Source organism: Dromaius novaehollandiae, chromosome 3, assembly GCF_036370855.1.
Source record: "Dromaius novaehollandiae isolate bDroNov1 chromosome 3, bDroNov1.hap1, whole genome shotgun sequence".
In the NCBI taxonomy this organism is placed as follows: domain Eukaryota; kingdom Metazoa; phylum Chordata; class Aves; order Casuariiformes; family Dromaiidae; genus Dromaius; species Dromaius novaehollandiae.
Genome location: NC_088100.1, coordinates 33,380,180 through 33,398,214, shown reverse-complemented (window position 1 = coordinate 33,398,214; position 18,035 = coordinate 33,380,180). Strand labels below are relative to the sequence as shown.

The window sequence follows — 18,035 nt, the reverse complement described above, 5'->3', positions numbered from 1 at the left end:
AGCTGTAGCTCCAACCTTAGTACTTCCATTATATGACCTTTCTGGCTCCTGCCTGATGAAGACTTTTTTATTTCATATTAAAGCACTGTCCACTGGCACAAATGAGGCTGAACCTGCATGTATGTTGCATGCATTCCTGGATATTGCATTTCAAAAAAGTTCCAGTAGAACTTGAAAAGCTGCAGGAAAAGGTCACAAGTATGATCAGAGCAATGAATTGGCTTTCATACTAGGTAAGACTGCAAAGGGTAGGAGCTTGCATCTTGGAAAAAGACAACAGGTATAGAAGTGATAGAGGTCTATAAAATAGTAAGCACCATCAAAGTGAATAGGGAACAATCATTCACTGTTTCTCATAAGAACCAGTCGGTATCAAAAATATATATATATATAATAAAATATGATACTTATATAACACACATTTAAACTGTGTAACATTGTCTAAACATGTAAGAGAGGTCAAAAGTATATATAGGTGGTATAAAAAGGAAATTAGACAAATTCATGGATGACAGGTCCATTGGAGGCTATTAAAATGAAGATTCAGATGCAACATTTTTGCTCTGGAATTTTCTAAACCTTTAGTTTTTCATAAGCTTGCAAGATATGTCAGGGTAAAGATTGTTCAGTAAATGTCCTGTTTCTTAAATCTTTCATTAAATATCCCTAACCGACCATTTCCAAAAACAGAAGAGTGGACAAGATGGACCAACTATCATGATCATCCTATTGTTCAAACCATTATTGTGGAATGGGGCAAAAAGTACTGGGGCAAAAATAGAGGCAGGAAGGGCTTGAACTGAATGTTGCGAAGGGGCGTCTTGGCTGGGACCACCAGGTTTGCCCTTGGACTGAGTGGGAGGAGCTGGCTTCTGAGGAAAGCAGCAGCTGACATGATGGTGACAGAGGCTGGAGAGGCAGAAGTCTTCTTGTTAGTGTCTGGGAAGAGAAGAACCATTTTCACAGCATCACAGAATAGTTGAGGTCATCACAGAACTGTTGAGGTTGTAAGGGACCTCTGAAGATCATCTAGTCCAATTTCCCTGCTCAAGCAGGGTCACTTAGAACAGGTTGCCCAGGACCACGTCCGGTTGGGTTTTGAGTATCTCCAAGGTGTTCAACCACCCTCAGAGTGCAGACAAGATTTCCTGTGTTTCAGGTTATGCCTGTTGCCTCTCATCCTGTCACTGGGCACCACTGAGAAGAGTCTGGCTCTGCCTTCTTTACACCCTCCCACCAGATATTTATATACATTTGTAAGACTGCCCTCAGCCTTCTCTTCTCCAGGCTGAACAACTAAACAGGTTTGTATTTGCCAAACAGTTGTTTTTTTTTTTTTTTTTTTGGGGGGGGGGGGTGAGGAACACAGTAGCAGAAGCCCAGGCTCCTGAGGTGGGTCAAGCTGTTAAGACAGGTCCCTGTAGTTTGACCATGCAGCCATAAGTGCCTCTAGGTGAACTGCAGCTGTAAAAGCTTGCCTGAAACAAGGCCTGACAACCAGGATATTGCCAGTAATTTGCTGTCCTTGTACAATATGTACAGTCCATATATTCAAAATGCACCTGAAGATGGTGTATGTGTAAAAATTAGTGCACATCTTTATGAGAAGCGGATATACTGGACACTGAAGAGCTGTCTTGAGAGAAAAAAGCAGAACTCCGTGAGCGTAAACGGAAGCCTGAAACTTCCAATTATAAACGAAGAACACTTTTTTGATCATGAGGGTGAGAGCAGCCATTGAGAACAACATAGTAAGCTCTCATCTGCTCTTCCACCCAAGGCAGTGTTTCTGTCCAGCAGACATGCCCTAGCCAAATGCAAAGTACACTATCCTTGACTGTTGTGTCAGTTAACCACCAGGGATTTTAGGGTGAGGGGAACCTGGCTGGGCACCACAATATTGTCTCCTCCAGCCCTGTCTCCTCTGGTGTGTCTGCTCCTTGAGGTCCACCCACTGCAAGCCTCCAATTTAGCGGACAACCTGTGCCTGGCCCCTGCTAGCGACATGCCCGTTCTGTCACAAAATACGCACCCCCTTCCCGGACCACGGCGCGGGGGGAGCTGCCCTCTGCGGCCTGCTAGCGAAACTCCCTCCGCGAAGCAGCCCGGCCTGCGTTTCCGAGGAGAGATCCCACCGCGCTCCTGGTGGTTCCTACTCTCTCCCCGCGGCTGCCCCCGAGGCTGCCGGGACCCGCGGCCTTGCCCCGGGGGGAAGCGGGGCAGCGCGCCGGCTCGGCACCGCCGGGGGCGGGGGGGGACGACACCCGGCCGCGGCAGCCAAAACGGGGCTGGCGCTGGCGCCCGAGAGCCCGCGGGAGGCCTGAGGCCGCAGCGGCTCCGCCCGCAGCGCCACCCGCCGCCGCCCAGCCGCGGGGCTGCGCCGCCCGCCCGCCGCGGCCTCCCGCAGCGCCGGCGCGGCCTGCGCCCGTCGCCCCCTCCGCGCCGCGCCGCTCGCTGTGGGCATCCCGGCGCCTGCAGCCCCGCCCCGCGCGTCCCCGCGGGCGGGGGCCGGGCGGGCGCAGCCCCGGCCGCCGCCGCGCCGCCCCGCGCGGCCATGCCGCAGCCGTAGGCAGCCCGCGGCCGCTCCCTGCGCGCGGCCGCCGCGGCCCGCGGGCGGCGGCCCTGCCCGATGGGCGGCCTGGTGAGCGGCGCCAGCGTCAAGGAGCCCACCACGGTGGAGGACTGCGACTCCACCTGGGAGACCGACTCCGAGCCCGAGGCGGCCGAGCCCGGCGGCGAACCGCGGCGGCCGGACGGCGTGTGCGGCGGGGGCGGGGAAGAGCCGGCCGAGCCGCCGCAGCCCGCCGCGGGCTGCCGGCCCGAGGAGCCCCCCGCTCCGCAGCAGCAGCAGCAGGACGAGGGGGAGCGGGCCGAGGCGGACGCCCCCGGCCCCGAGCAGGTACCGCGGAGGAGACGGGAGCGGGGGGGGGCTCGGCCCGCGGGCACCGGGGCGCTCCCGCCTTGGCAGCCCGCGCAGCGGCGGCCTGCGCTGTGCGGGACGGCGCCGGAGGCAGCGCAGGAGCGAAGGCTTAAAACCCTGAGTTTTTGGGTCGTACGTAGCACATGCGTGTGACTCCTCGCGGGGCCTGGAATCCTTAGAGCCAGGTTCTGTCTTTTAGGAACCTCTAAAAAATACCATCTCTAAAGAGGCAAAGGGCTGCTCTTACTGCTCCAGTAACTGTCTTGGAGTTAGAACTGAACGTGGGACGGACAGGCCGGGTCTTTCTCTTGGCCTCTTAGATGCGTTATGCTTAGATAGGGTTCAGGAGCTGCCGTTGTGCTGAATTAGGTAAGAAGCTTTTTTCCTTTCCTGCTTGGTGCCTGGTCAAACAGCTAATGCCTGATAGCTGATTGCCCAGGGGATTTCCTTGTTCGAGTAAGCATGTCTTGTCTGTAGCTATGGCCAAAGTTAGTTTGGCAAAAGGCTTCAGTTTGTCATTCCTGCACTGTTGATAAGGTTCATTGACAAAGAGATGGGCAATAATAAAGGCAAATGCCCAGTGCAGTCACAGGGACCTTTTCTTTGTTAGGCTTGACTTTAACCTATCACATGGATATTGCAAGGAATGGAGTTGGGTTTTTTTCTCATTTGACCTTTGATTTTAGAGTAGAGACTTATTTCTGCACATTAAAAAATACAAAACCTGTTGTTAAAGTAGAGCTATAAAAAGGAAAATGAAATGATTAGTGGCACACTTATGTCTCTGTATGCAGTGCTTCTCTTTCTGGTTTTCTTAAATAGGGGCAGCTTTTTCAAGTGCTCTCTGAAGTCAATGGGATTATTTCCATCGACCTTGATGGGCTCTGGTTGTTTCAGAGGACAAAACTGCTTCCAAGCAGTTGGGGTCCAGTATAAGTTTTCATACGTGGCATTATTTCCCCATGCAGGCTTTCCTTGGGGGGCTTAGTAGTACTTCTTACTAGGATTAAAATTTAAGGTCTAAAAAAGTGAATAATAGAAAATGGTTCAAGACAGTGTTAGGACTGCAAACTGGCTTGTCTGGGACTATTTTCTTCCCCACAGGATGCATTGGTAGCAATTACACATGCCACAGGTTTGCAAATAGCATGACTTCCTGTTCAAAATGAGTAGTTTCTCTGCATTTTTGTGTTCAGTTACTTACTTCATCTTGTATTAGCACTTTCCGGGTCATTTCAAAGTTTTACTTTTGGTAATGCGAATCAACCTGTTGATTCAAATCAAATGCAAAGTCAGTGAAAGGATCTGTCATGTTTCATAGTCAATAGTTTGCTTTTTTTTTTTTTTTTAATTTAGGTTTAAAGTGTGTAGTATTAAGTATTCAGCAGGGAGATTTTCAAATTTTGAAAAAAGTTGACCAAAAAGGTAGGCACTTCTATATGTTTGCATTGTTGAAACCCAGTATGAAAAAGAATTATTTTAATGTTGTACCGATTCAGTAGTTAGTGTGTTTACCTATGGCTATTATCTGCTTTTTAAATGTTTCAGAGTGGCGATGCTACTGAACTCACAGCCAAGCCAAAGAGAAGTTTCTATGCAGCAAGAGACTTATACAAGTACCGACACCAGTATCCAGTAAGAATATTGTATGGTTTAAAATTCTCTTGTTTATAGAGAACAGCACACAACCCCAAAATTTGTAAACCTTTATGTTGCTTAATCTATATGAGAATGAGAACAGTCAAAAAGCATGATATGCCAGTGGAAGAGGAGTGAAATTAGTGCAACACTTTTTCAGCACGGATGTACAATTCCTTTATGCAAATGCCATGAGTTATATCAGCCTGGCAATAGTGTCAGGAGCCCAGGAAAAAAGCTTGTGCCTTTAATATCAGAGAGGGTGGATATAGTTTGGACTTCTTTTTAGTCTCTGTCTCGCAGAAATTCCTTGATACTAAAGTCAAGGTCCTGCTGTGCTTGCTGCCCTACATCTGTCGTCGTAGGGGAAGGTACCAGCCAGAAGGAGCTCACAGATTCCTCAAACTATTTTTCTTGGGCTGAATCCTTAAGTACATGAGTAATTCAGAGTGTCTTCAACTTTTCCTGAAACTCTATGATTTTTTTTTTTTGTCCACAAATTATTCAAAAAGCCAAGTACCACTCTGTGGCTGATAATATCCTCTGTTCTTTCTTTCAGCAGAACTTTAAAGATCTTCGATATCAAAATGACTTGTGTAATCTCCGCTTTTACAAAAACAAAATCCCCTTTAAACCTGATGGTGAGTAATCTGTAACAATAATGGTGATAACAGAAAAATGACCACTAATAATAGTAACAAGTAAAACTAGTGTGTTAATTACAGTGCTAATTGAACTAGAGGTGCATAGTTATATATTGGATGACTTAAACATTCCATACTGGAATAGCATGTTGACAACACTGTGGGTAACGTGGAAGCAGGTTATGTTTAAACCAAAGTTAGCCCCCGGTCTCGAGAGGAAGTTTTCAGTAGTGGTGCTATTCTCATACATTTTCAGCATGATGTAGTTTAGGGCGCCGCCTGTACTGTTAATTTACAGTGGGTGTACTTCCTTTTATTAAAAAAAGACAAAGTTGTGCCACTACACTCCACAAACTCTTGCTACTAGAAAAGGCAGCAGCAAAGATGAGAGTTTTATTCCTAGCCCTGTGTAAGGGATAATCAATGTGTTGCCACTTCCTCATGTGTGAGAAATGATATTATTATTGTTATTATAATAACCAAAGTTCCTAGTGGTTCTGTTTATGGACAGGACTCTCATAAGCTGGGTTCTGCACAAACACAGAGTGGATTGAAAGATGCAAACCCTGCTCTAGAGAGTGTGCAGTCAAAGCATGAGAGACAAGACGACAGCAGACAGATGGGGAAGCAGAATGAGCCAGTAAAGGAGCGTTGGGTAGAATGATAGATAGGGGTCTCAGCACATGAGAGCTTAGCCATTGTCAAAAAAATTTGCAGGCAAAAAGAGAGCTTTTGAGATTTTTTTGAAAGAATGGTGATGAGGTTACTTTGAAGGTGGTTTGCAGCGAGAGCCTCTCAGCATGAGAGCAGCTTGGGAGGAAATCCAAAAGTGCATATTTCAATATATAAGAAGTGAGAGCTGGAGGCTGCCATTGAGGGCTGGTCAGAGGCAAGAATCTATCCTGTAGCAGCAAAGGGTTGAGATAAGGTAGGAAGGGACAGGTCACAAAAGGCTTTGAAAGTGAAAGCTTATAGTTTTTGTTTGATGCTGCAGAAAAGGGTATCACAATGGAAGAATACAAAGAAAGAGGCAGTATAAAAAAGCAGCAGTCTAGAAACAAGATCATAGCAGCATTTGGGGTAGAGATAAGTGTGGCAGTATTGTACTTCTCAAGGTCAGAAAAAAGGATGTTGAGATGCAAAATGTCAGAATCCTGATAGAAAGCTGGATGGGAAAGACGATGTATAGAAGGATGCAGACATGTAAATATAGCCTGGAAGGTTGAAGATGAAAGCTGTTTATAGGCAAGATAGTGATAACATCCTCAGTAACTGAGAAAAAGGTTAGGTTGTATGAAAGAAGCTTGTTTTAATCTTCTTCAGATTTGTCTAGGTATCTATAGGCAAATTCTGAAGACCACATTTCTGGCTTGGCTAGAGGAAGAGTTAGATCTGTGAATTATCAGCACAGAGATAACAGATTCATTAGACATTACATGGAGAACAGATTTAGAGAGAAAGAGAAGGGCACTGAGGACCAGGTGAACCTGAAACTGAAAGACAGAAAAGGTTTGAGGAGGATCCTTTAGAGGACAGAATGAAGGAGCAATTCAAGAGGATTATCCAAAAGAGAAGACAGTCATGAAAGCTAGAGGAAGGTGAAACTTTAGGTGCAAATCATGGTCAGTGGTGTCAAAGGTACTTGATAGGCCATCAAGGCTGAAGTGTTGACAGTTGTGAACTCTGTCTTTGCATACATTTTTACTGAGAATAGGAAAGAATAGCCATCACCTTGACCTAACACTGTGAAACTGTGAGAGTTCAGGGGGAGTCTAAGGTGCCACATGGAGTGAATACTGGGGATTTTTTTTTTTTTTTTAAAAAAAAAAAAAAAAAAAAGAAAGAAGAAGGAGGATTTCTAGTACCATACTGGATTTGAAATTTACTTCCACAACCTACAGATTAGAGTGTGGTTCTTGCTTGGAGCTGGCCTGTCTCTCCTCCATGGAATTCAGCAGCGAGTCATCCAATGCTTGAAATGTAATTATTGTGAAAGTTGGATACAGTGTGGTAATGGCATGAGGTTTTCCTAGTGATTTCCAGCCTTGTCTGCACTGGGAACCCCGTGTTCTTAGCAGCCCCTTTGACTGGCTGCTTTCTTCATTTCCTGAAGAAAAGCGGCAAATGAAGCAACACTTAAAATGAGTTCTCCCTTCCTGCTGGAACCCAAGTAGAAATTTTTACTGAGGAAGAGACCTTATATATATAATGGGAGACTGTTTTAGAAATTAAGACAATGGGGGCTTTGGGTTTTTTAGGCCATTCCTGTGCTATTTGACTTTGAGAGAGGCAATGCTGCAGTGGTAAGACTCCAGCATTCGTTCATGAAAAGAGAATGTAGAGCGTTTGGAACAAGGAGTATCCTTTTGGGTGTATTACGTATTTGTACAGTGCCTAGATGAGAGGTACCCTGGTCCATGACTAAAGTTGAAGGGCACAGCCTCAGTACAAAGAATGATTAATTTCCTTTTATGTGTACTTTGTCCCCTTTTTCTATCACTTTTTCTTTTCAAGAGGAACTGACTGCACGCTACAACTTTTTTGAGATTAGTGAAAGTTGCAATTCTCATTTGTTTAGCATGAAATGGGGCCCACAAGGTCAAATTCCTGGCAGCGGTATCAGGACTCTTAGCCATAGCTAATTGCAAAAGATTTCTAGGTCTTAGTATCATTTGCAGCTAGAGAGATTCTTAAAATGGAAGATTTGTTAGTGTTGAGGCTTTGTTCTACAAAGATGATATATATGCACAGCTTTGTCATGTTAAAGCAATGGCAGATGATTTGTGGTGCAATATTTTACTGAAGTGGTTTGTCAGTTATCAGTGTGATAAAAAAATCTGGGACATGAGTACTTTTTGGAAAGTAAATTTTACAGGGGTCATACACCCTCAGCTGGTAAGTAACTCAATTATAGCCAGCTGATTTTGTTTGTATTAAAATTTATCAAATTTCCTGCTTTTATATAAGTTTTAGTAACTAAATTCATTTTAAATTAAAACTAATTTATTTGTGTCTGTAATAGTCCTTATTATAGAATACATTCTTTAATTCTATTTCAAATTCTATCATTATGTTAACTAGGAGTGTACTTTCTTGATGTAGCTGAAAGCTGGTTTTGATGGCTACCTAACAGTTTTCAAATTATTTTTACACAGGGGTTTATATTGAAGAAGTCCTAAATAAATGGAAAGGAGACTATGAAAAACTGGAACATAATCACACTTACATACAGTGGTTGGTCACTTACTACCCATTTCTCTTCTAAAGTATTAATTTGATTAAGTGTTTGTATGCTGAGAGCTGTAATGCACTTCCTGTTTTAACAGGCTTTTCCCGCTGAGGGAACAAGGTCTGAACTTCTATGCTAAAGAACTAACTACATATGAAATTGAGGTAATACACAAACCGTCAGATTAATATTGATACATTACTGCTTATCGTATACAGTTGAGTTGTTGTGTACAACGCAACAGGACTTGCTTTAGTATCATTTAGAATTTTGGATGTATTCTTTGTTTATTAGGAATTCAAGAAAACAAAAGAAGCAATTAGAAGATTCGTTTTGGCTTACAAATTGATGTTGGAGTTTTTTGGGATAAAGCTAATTGATAAAACTGGAAATGTAGCACGAGCTGCTAACTGGCAGGAAAGATTCCAGCATTTGAATGAGTAAGTAATGACACGTACTTGACACTCTAAAATTGCCATAGACTTCCTTTAGCCTTTTGCCTTCTAGAAAAAGGAAGATAGGTTTTCCAAAGTTTGTCAGGAAAAAAGAGAAAAAGAAATAGCCAGTGATTGGTTTGTGTCTCTGTGTGTTCTCCCTACACATTTTTGTGATTGTGCTTCTCACCCTTTACTAGTCTAAGCAACATCAGTGAATTCCCTGAAAATACAACTTTCAGATGGTATTCAAGAGGATCACAGTTCCAAATTAGTTTTGTCTGTCATACTGCTGAACACATTTTCACCTGATTCCAAAGTGGTGCTTCTCAATTGTAAGGAAAGAGTGGCTTATCTTTGTATTCATTTTTATGAGAAAGGCAAATTCTCTACACCTGTGCAGAAGCTAAATAATCAAGATTTCTCTCACTCCTTAAACATGAAATATTTTCTGTCTAATACTTTTAACTGCAATGCTTGACTGAGGAGTTTTGGACATGTATTGGGTCAGACTTTACCCCAACTTGCACCAAATGACTATCTGTCACTTTCTTCAGCTTTGGGGAGAGTAGAAGTCTGCACTGAGTTTTGTCACATGCAGATTCTTTGTATCACAATTTCTTTTCAAGTTTTGCAATCACTTTTCTAATACCTCTTGGAGCCTAAGTTTGATTTCATGCAGTATTTTGTCCTCACAAGCAAATGCAAGCTTGTTTACAAGGTGGGATTGCTGGTGGCTATATCTGGGTGAATAATGGAAATTTGTTGTTACGTTCACTCAGGTGTCATATGAGTCAAATCACAGATGCGGGCTCTGACTTAGGCCACAGATAAAACAGGGTTTGAAGAAGGCCGGATATCACTCACTGCATGTCTTTACATTGTAATTTCTATATTCTCACCAGTAAGTAGCTATACAGATTTAAGTCAGGGGCTGGGACATTTTTTACCTAATTTTAGCCATCTAAAATTTAGGTATCTAGAATTTAGGCATCTAAGTTTTACTGTCCGCTCAGATTTACTTCATGAGGGAAAAAGCACTTCAGAAACACTTTCAGAAGACAGTTCATTCCATTTATCTTAGATACATACTTTATGACAGAAGGACTTGCCCTCCAGAGCTGCCTGTTTTTTTTTCCCACCATTGACTATATACGGAATGTAGGTAGATAGTCTAGACTGGTCACCCAGCTTTTAAATTGCTTAAGTGAAGTATGACTGTGCTTTCTTCTCAGGAAAAAATATATATAGCAGAAGAAATCAAATTCAGTAAACACTGACACTTCCTCTGTTGGCCTCAAAGCGTTTTACAGAGACTAATTCTCACTCGCAACATCCTATCGAAGGAAGTACTAGGAAGCTTCATCAGCTGTGAGAAATTAAAGTACAGAAAGCTGGAAGTACACATCTTGAACTGCAATTCCTGACTTATTTGTATCATTCTAGTTCTGTATCCGTAAGGTTTTTTTTTTTTTTTTTAATTTTCTGATTCAACGGAATTTTTTCAACCTTTTCTTTTCTCCCAAAGGTCTCAACACAACTACTTGAGGATCACTCGAATTCTGAAAAGTCTTGGTGAACTTGGATATGAGAGTTTCAAATCTCCCCTGGTAAAATTTATTCTTCATGAAGCTCTTGTAGAAGATACCATTCCGAATATTAAGCAGAGTGCTCTAGAATATTTTGTGTATACTATTAGAGACCGAAGAGAAAGGAGAAAGCTCCTGAGATTTGCTCAACAACATTATACACCTTCAGAGCATTTTATCTGGGGACCACCAAGAAAACAGAAGTCAGAAGGAAGCAAAACAAGTAAAAAGCCATCATCTCCAGTTTCTGTTCACAATAGTTCTATTTCTAAGCATAAGAAACTGAAAGATCCTAAAAATACATCCACAAGTGGAAGCTCAACTAGTAAAACAACTGACGAAAGAAAAGTAGAACTCACAAAAAATGGGGAAGGAAATGAACAGGATGAAGAAGAAATGAATTGTGATGCTGTTAGGCAGAACAACAGTGAAAAGAACAGTGATACTGATACCAGTCAGCATTCAAAATCAGAAGAAATTCATGATACTTCAGACAAAAAGGAGGACGCTTCTTATTCTGAAAAAGATGATGAAAATCTGAACAATGACTGTGGAAATCATCCAGGTACTATAGATAAAGATTTATGTGACAGTGAGAATTGTTTGAATAATATGTCAGCAGATCCACAGGACAACCTTGATAAGGATACGCTTTCAGGGGAGGCCAACACAAAAAACAAAGATGAGATAAAATCATGAGTCTGAAGTTAAAATCCATTATGTTTCATATTGAATGAAGCAAATTATTCATTACTCCTTCATTTTGGGTGAAACTTACATCTGGTGTAGCATAAAAGTTCAGGAAACCTTGTTGGGTATGAATGCATCACTTAAATTGATAACTTTTTTTTTAACCTCCATTTATCAGATGTAAAGCAGACATGGCTATTTAAAACAATTGTGTTAATTCAAAGCCTAGAAATTTATTATATTTTCCAGATAGATTGTAGTTTGCATAGAAAAAAAATTATCCTTTTTTGTCAGTAAATTCATCCATTATTTAAAAAAAAAGTGTAACTTATTAAGAACTCTTGGGACATCAGAATCTTTAAATTTTTTAAGTATGTGTTTTAAGTATTGATTTCTTCTTATGAAATGACTAGAAATTCTTTTGAGAGCACTATTTTTCCCTACTGGATGTTAGTTAGGATCTTTTTTTGTATCCAAGGGCAGTATTTGCACAGCATCTTTTACCTTAGATTAGCATCCTTGTCTGAGACACTTTATAATGGATATCAAAACATCTCACAGATCCGGGCATCATTTTACATTGAATAAAAGTTTAACTTACGATGAAACTGTATCCACAGCCTTTGGATACAAGGGAAGTTGCACTTTAGACGACTTTTAGTCCTTTTCAAGTCTTTTCTTCTTATGACTCATTTGCTGCTTCTGCTAATTTGGTGGGGAATCACTTTGGTTACTCCTGGATTTGGTCTCACATTGACAGCTCCCTGTTAATCAACTGTAATAAAACAACTCACCCAGCTCTGTTTGGTTCCTGTAAACCCCCTTCCCTGGGGGTCAGTTGCCAACAGCTCAAAAGCAGTGTCTTCGCAATGCTGAAACCACTGTTTCTGGTTTGAGTGAGAAGGGTACTCCTCCTCTTTTCTTTCAGCTGTCTTCTCTCTCCCTTTGCTCTTTATTTGGGAGTCTTTTGCAGTTTAATTTTATTTTGATCAATGTTTAATGTTATTTTAGGCTCAAATCTGAGAAAAGCCAGTCTGCTAGCCTGGCTAGAGCCCCATGGATAGGAATTTCCCAATTAAGAGCTTTCCCAACTTTGTTCCCTTAAGGACCACTCTGTTCCCTGAACAGCCGCTTTTGACTTCATTCCATTCAGTCAAGCAGGATTATATCCAGCAAGTTAATTGTATACAATATGAATTTAATAATAATGCAGATAAAACTCAGATTTTATATAGTCCTAAAATACTCTTAAACATCTGTTCATATTTTCTGTTTAAAAGTGTATATATTATCCACTGCCTTTAGTGTATTTTTAATGAAATGTTGTGATGCTGGTAGCTGACTGCAGTTTGAGTGTCAGAGTGCTACAGGATTTTATTCAAGTCCTATAACTCAAAATGACAAAGGCTGCAGGGGTTTCAAAGCATAGACAAAATGTCTTGTATTTTTCTGTTTCACTAATTCCCATTCTGGCAGTGCACGCATCCATTGCTCTCCCCAGGTGGCAATGTCTCTTGAGGTCAAACAGAGTGGCAGTTCGCGACTTTGGTTCCCATGGACTCAGGATTTTCCCATCTAAAGAGGCAGGGAAGGAGCAAAACACATTCTTCCTTCTCCTGCACTGACTTGTAGGAAGAGGAACATATGTATGTGGATTTTCTTAGGGGTAACCCAGGTTGCTCAAGCAAGAGTTGAGACTGAAGCAAAATGCTCCAGAGAATTATCTCCTGCAGCCACCGCTTCTTGAGAGCTGCAAAGGTGCTGAGGAACCTTTCAGATTGCCCTGGACTTGAACTAGGATCCCCTCTTTCGTGTTTGTCTCTGACCTTTAGCACAGAAGGGCACAGGAAATGCTCAGATTGAAAAAAAATAATGAAAGTCCATATACTTGAAGACTCTAACCTCACTCATACGCACAAGAAGGACAAGTTTATGTTCTGCCTACAACTTTTTAAATCTGGAGTGCCTAACTTTGCCAGCTTAATAGCATTTATTGTTTTAACATAGTTATTTCTTGAATGGCATAGGGAAAGTTTACACTCTTCATATGATGAAGGTAGCTAGCTATACAGAGCCTTCAATTTGTGGACATTCTATGTTAAGATTAAACATATAAATAAATACAGAGTCTTCAAGTGAAATGGGAGATGCTGAGGGGTGTTATTTTATTTATACTGTAATTTGATTGAATATAGATGACCTCAGGAGATCTTTCTTCTTTTGTCTACTGGACAGAAAAATGAGGAGAAATTTAATTTAATATAAACTTTAATTTAAACCAGAAAGTTCTTGGGATGTGCATCTAATGGATTTCTCTGCAGTATGTTGTTCTGTCATTAAGACACAACTTTCATCTGTGTGCGTTTGCTGGGTGTCCATCCATAATTAAGTATTTAAAATAAAAATGACTTTTTTTCTGGCAGCTCAAGCCCCCAGTATATGTGAAAATACAGTTAAGATCTTTGGAACTATATCCTTATTAATTCTTTGATTATTATTATTTTTTTAATCTCCAGCTCGGGATATTTCTATCAGTTTTCTTAAAGGTGAGAGTAGGGGTGACATATCAGTTGCATACAAAGAACTACAAGGATAAGGGAAGTGAGGGTTTTTTTGCGTTGGTGGCTTCCTGCATTCTGTAGTACTTGGCTTTTAGCTTTATCAGTCGGATTACTCCTACAGGGCACTTCAGCTTTAACTACCTTTTTCTGCTCTACATAAAATGTGATGATTTGTCATTATTTTTATGGAGGAGATGTTTTTTCTGATTATTGCAAGTGCTTAAAAGAATGATTCATTGCAGGGCAATCATGCTGTGTAGTATCCTATTGAGGTTTGTGAGGCTCAGATGGGTGCACTGTATGCATTTCATCACTGAATCATGGCCTTAGCAACTAGAAGCACCCTGTGCTTGTAGTTTGTAAGTATTGGCTTTCAGGTTTACCGTACAATGTATGTTGAAATGATTGTATTCTCATAAATGCCAGCATTTAGTCATTTAATCTTTAATTCAGAAATTGAGCATGTGCAAAGCAATTAAGGACTTTTGCTTGCTACTAAAATTGGTTTTATCTTGCAATACACTTAAATATTTGGGGGTTTCTGTGTACTTACTACAACAATGTGCTTCGGTTCTGCCTTTTACTAGAATCTGAACAATTCGTATATCAACGAAATGGAACTTCCCATGCAAGGATTCTTTCCTAATAAGTACATCTGCGTACCCTCTGATGGGAGGCATGTAAGCGGGAGTAGTGTTCATGTGAACACACCTGTGAATTTGATTTTACTTTAATTATCCTGCAGAGAGGGTATATCGATGTGCAACTTAACCCCATTTTACTGAGTACACACATGTAAGTGAAAGTGCTTGTACAAGTCATGCAAACATGCAGCACTTCATATTTAAGGCTAGTTACAGCTCTGTGCCCTACTATCGAGGACGCGAGTGTGCCTCAGTACGTGAGAATGTGTTGGCATAGAGCCTGAAAGCTTGTGCACATGAGGTAAGCACAATAGGCCATTCAACTAAGAAAAGCAGTTACGCATGTGCACATATCTAGGAGCAGAACTGAGCTTTTGGTGTCTATATTTCTAGTAATTAAAGGGGTGATCCTGAAGGATGCTAAAAACATTTGCAATAAGCCTTTGAGAGCTGTTCCATGGCTTGGTCAGCTGCTTGGGATCATGCTCTAAGATTACAGCAAGCTGATGTAATAGGTATTCGTATAATCTTAATTTATATTTCATGTAAACTAGTGTAATCCTCCTTAAATTATTCTAAAATATTTCTAATAATCTGCAGTTGCATATACTTGTACTATAACCAGAAAGACCTTATAAGTTCTGTATAATTTTGATGGATGATCCAGTAAGGTAAGTCAAGGGAGGTTTAATAGATTTAAATGGAAAACAGCTCTTGTTTCTTTTTAAATAAAATTTATTTATATCTGTTTAACAGAATCTTTTTGTGCAGCTTTATTTCCTGAAAGTTGCGATGGTAATGATCTGTCTAGTGGCTGAGAAGCAGGGGGAAAAAACAAAGATCATGTTAGAAATCAGAGAGTAGAAGAATGAGTGGTTTGTCTATTATAAAGAGACTATCTGATAACAGTCTTTTGTGATCATATCTGTGAAACACACCTAATTCCTGTAGACAATTATAAAAATATTTAATTTGGGGGAAAGGTAAGTCTTCTTAAATAAGTTATTGCCTAAAATGATACCACAATATTATTTAGGAAAAATAATCTCTATCAAAGTTTTATGGAACTTGAAAGTAATTTCCTTTTAGAAGATACGATATGGCTCATTCTCATTAGAAGGGAAATGATCATAAGTATGTTAATGAGAAACTGATTGTAAATTATACTAAGATATGTGTATATATATGTGAAAAATTACCCTTATTATGCCATATTTTTACAGATAATCTGTCATTTTGAATTTCCTTGATAAAAGTTGTATTTATGAAAAGGATGTAAATACGTGAAGTAAGTTTCTCCATTAAATAAAACTGTGACAAAAATCAAGTTAATGATGTACATTATCCTAAGAACTACCACTATGAGTCAGAACCAAAGGTGTATCTCTAGCCTTGTATCCAGTCTCCAGCAGTTGCCACCAGCAGATTGTGTGAAACCAAGAACAAATAAGGTGAGCCTGCTTTTCTCCATGAATTTTTCCATTTTTGAACTTACGCATTCTTTCAGCCTCTGCAATCCCTTGTGGCTGTGAGCTTCACATTTTCGTTATCTATTGTGTAAAAAAGTAATCTCTTTTTTGCTTCAGATCTGTTTTATCCAAGAATTGCTAGTGCACCTGAACATACTTACTGGAAGGGTATTATAAAATGAACAGCAATCCATTTGCCACTAGTGCTTAAGAGCTTTGGGAAATTTTAATGATAAAATACTCGTTTAGGCAGAAAATGTAGTCACTTTTCCTAAGTTGATGACAATATTATCTTACTTGTCCCTCTGAATAAATTTTTACACATAAATACTAGTGTGTGAAGTATTAAAAGTCAAATTTCAACTGCAGAATGATTTTTTTTTTTTTCTTCATGTTGGTGTAAAAAAAATCAAAGGCAAAACCTATTCTTAGGCAAAACCCTGCTGAGGTAACACTGGACTTGGAGATGAGTAGTAAGAGCATTTATTGGGGCCAGCATAAATGGATGTAACCTTGTGATTGTGCAGAAGACAGAGACACTGTCCTGGGTATGCTGAAAACCATACTCCTCATTCCACGTTTCAATAACTTGTTTTAATACATAGCCCCAGTTGCAACTGTTTAACTGGTGTTTTTGCTGGCTACTGGAGTTTGAAAATGAAGAATGGGCCAAAAGGCTTAAGCAGAGGCTGCCCACTCTCCATTCACATCATAGCCAGCACCAGAGTAGTAGATGTATGTATTTAAATGTGGTCCTGCAAGGGGATGTGAACTGTGTCTCTGTAATGTCACCCAGCTCTGTATTGCCTATGAAGTATTTCTTTTCCCGATATGTATGTTCCTTTTACAGCCCAGACTCTTAAGTATAAAGACCACTGGGGAAGGCAAGAATGTATCTTAAAGAATTTATTTAATAACCTGCTATATCTGAATAAGTTCTAACCTAATGGACTCTTAAAGTATAGTTCAAAAGCTATAGAAATCTGTTATATGGAGACCTCCTGCAGCTTTACACTTACAATAATTTTTATTTTTGTTTTCAAAAGCATTGAGCTGTTTGTTATAAAATAATGAATGTGAGAATTGGCAGATTTTTCTGAAAGAAGTCTTACTTCCTAGAAACTTGGCACTTTTTAAATCTACCATGCTTACAAGTCTAGTGGCATATTCATCAACTGAAGTTTATTGTGAAATATACTGTATGTATTTACTACTGTGGCTAACAATGTGGAATTTATTGTTTTTGCAGTAAATAAGGTTATGGCACTTAAATTTTTTGGACCTGCTGAAGCATGTTTGCTAATCATAAGTTACCCTTTTTCCTGTAGTTTAACCTACTCCATAGTCGTCTGCCCTTTGGGCAGTTTGAATTCAGCGACTGATAATTGGGTATAGTTTTGCACTGACAAAATTTGAAGCTGCTGTGTACTTGGTTACTAAAATTTATGCTAAGAAAAAAGTGCAGTAACTGTAAAAAAAAAAAAAAAAACACAACTGTTTTTACTTGCCGTATGAAATGGCAACATGTCGTTTGTAACGAATGGTCCTGCTTTCCTCTGTGTATTCCTTTGCAGTGTTTAATTACAGAATGGTGTGCATGGTTGGTAGTACCAATACCATACGTCTGTGGTAGGAGTGGTAACCAGTTTCTGGATTTGTAATGCACTATAAAGGTATATTTTTTAATTCTGTAACTGTATGGCAGTGTTATGCCAAAAAACTGTATAAACATAAAAAGCAATAGTTTATGTTGCTTACTGCTATATTTTAAATTTTTTGTTTGTAAAATGAAATACTTGGAGTTCCTTTCAGGTAAATATATTTTTAATAACAGCAGCCAAAACCTCTAAAATAATAAAGCTTCTTTGTTCAGCAGCATTGTTTTGGCAACATGTATGAATATTGTGTAGCTCTAATAATGTAATTGCTCTTCTGCACTTGTTTGTAGTCTCCTGTAAATGTATTAATACCTAAAAGGGGCATTAAAGGCTCTGGTCCTGCTCTTTTGTTGTCAGTGGCAAAACCACCCTGGGAAGCAGAGGAAAAGGGAAGACCCAGAGCATGCTTTACTAAAAAAAAATTTTTTTTAAATTAAAGAAACATATATACTTTGAGAGCATTTTCACATGATTAAAAGGTAAACTGTCCTTCCTGATGGTGCAGAGAAGCTCCTGGGTGCTGAGCTTCCCGCTGTGTTGTCCAAGTCGGTGTGGGCCA

At 40.3% G+C, this 18,035-nt stretch overlaps 1 protein-coding gene across 2 annotated transcripts; it reads left to right on the top strand.

Moving 5' to 3' along the window:
• The first annotated feature begins 2,387 nt into the window (after positions 1-2,387).
• Positions 2,388-17,821, top strand: OGFRL1 (opioid growth factor receptor like 1). Of its 2 annotated transcripts, none has more exons than XM_064508648.1 (7): positions 2,388-2,899; positions 4,469-4,555; positions 5,121-5,199; positions 8,358-8,436; positions 8,529-8,595; positions 8,726-8,871; positions 10,394-17,821. In XM_064508648.1, the coding sequence occupies exons 1-7, from the start codon at positions 2,630-2,632 to the stop codon at positions 11,151-11,153; spliced, it is 1,488 nt and encodes a 495-aa protein (XP_064364718.1). In that variant the 5' UTR covers positions 2,388-2,629; the 3' UTR covers positions 11,154-17,821. The 2 variants fall into 2 exon arrangements, with proteins under 2 accessions (XP_064364718.1, XP_025951704.2); XM_026095919.2 differs by having other exon boundaries at positions 5,118-5,199.
• The last annotated feature ends 214 nt before the right edge of the window (positions 17,822-18,035 follow it).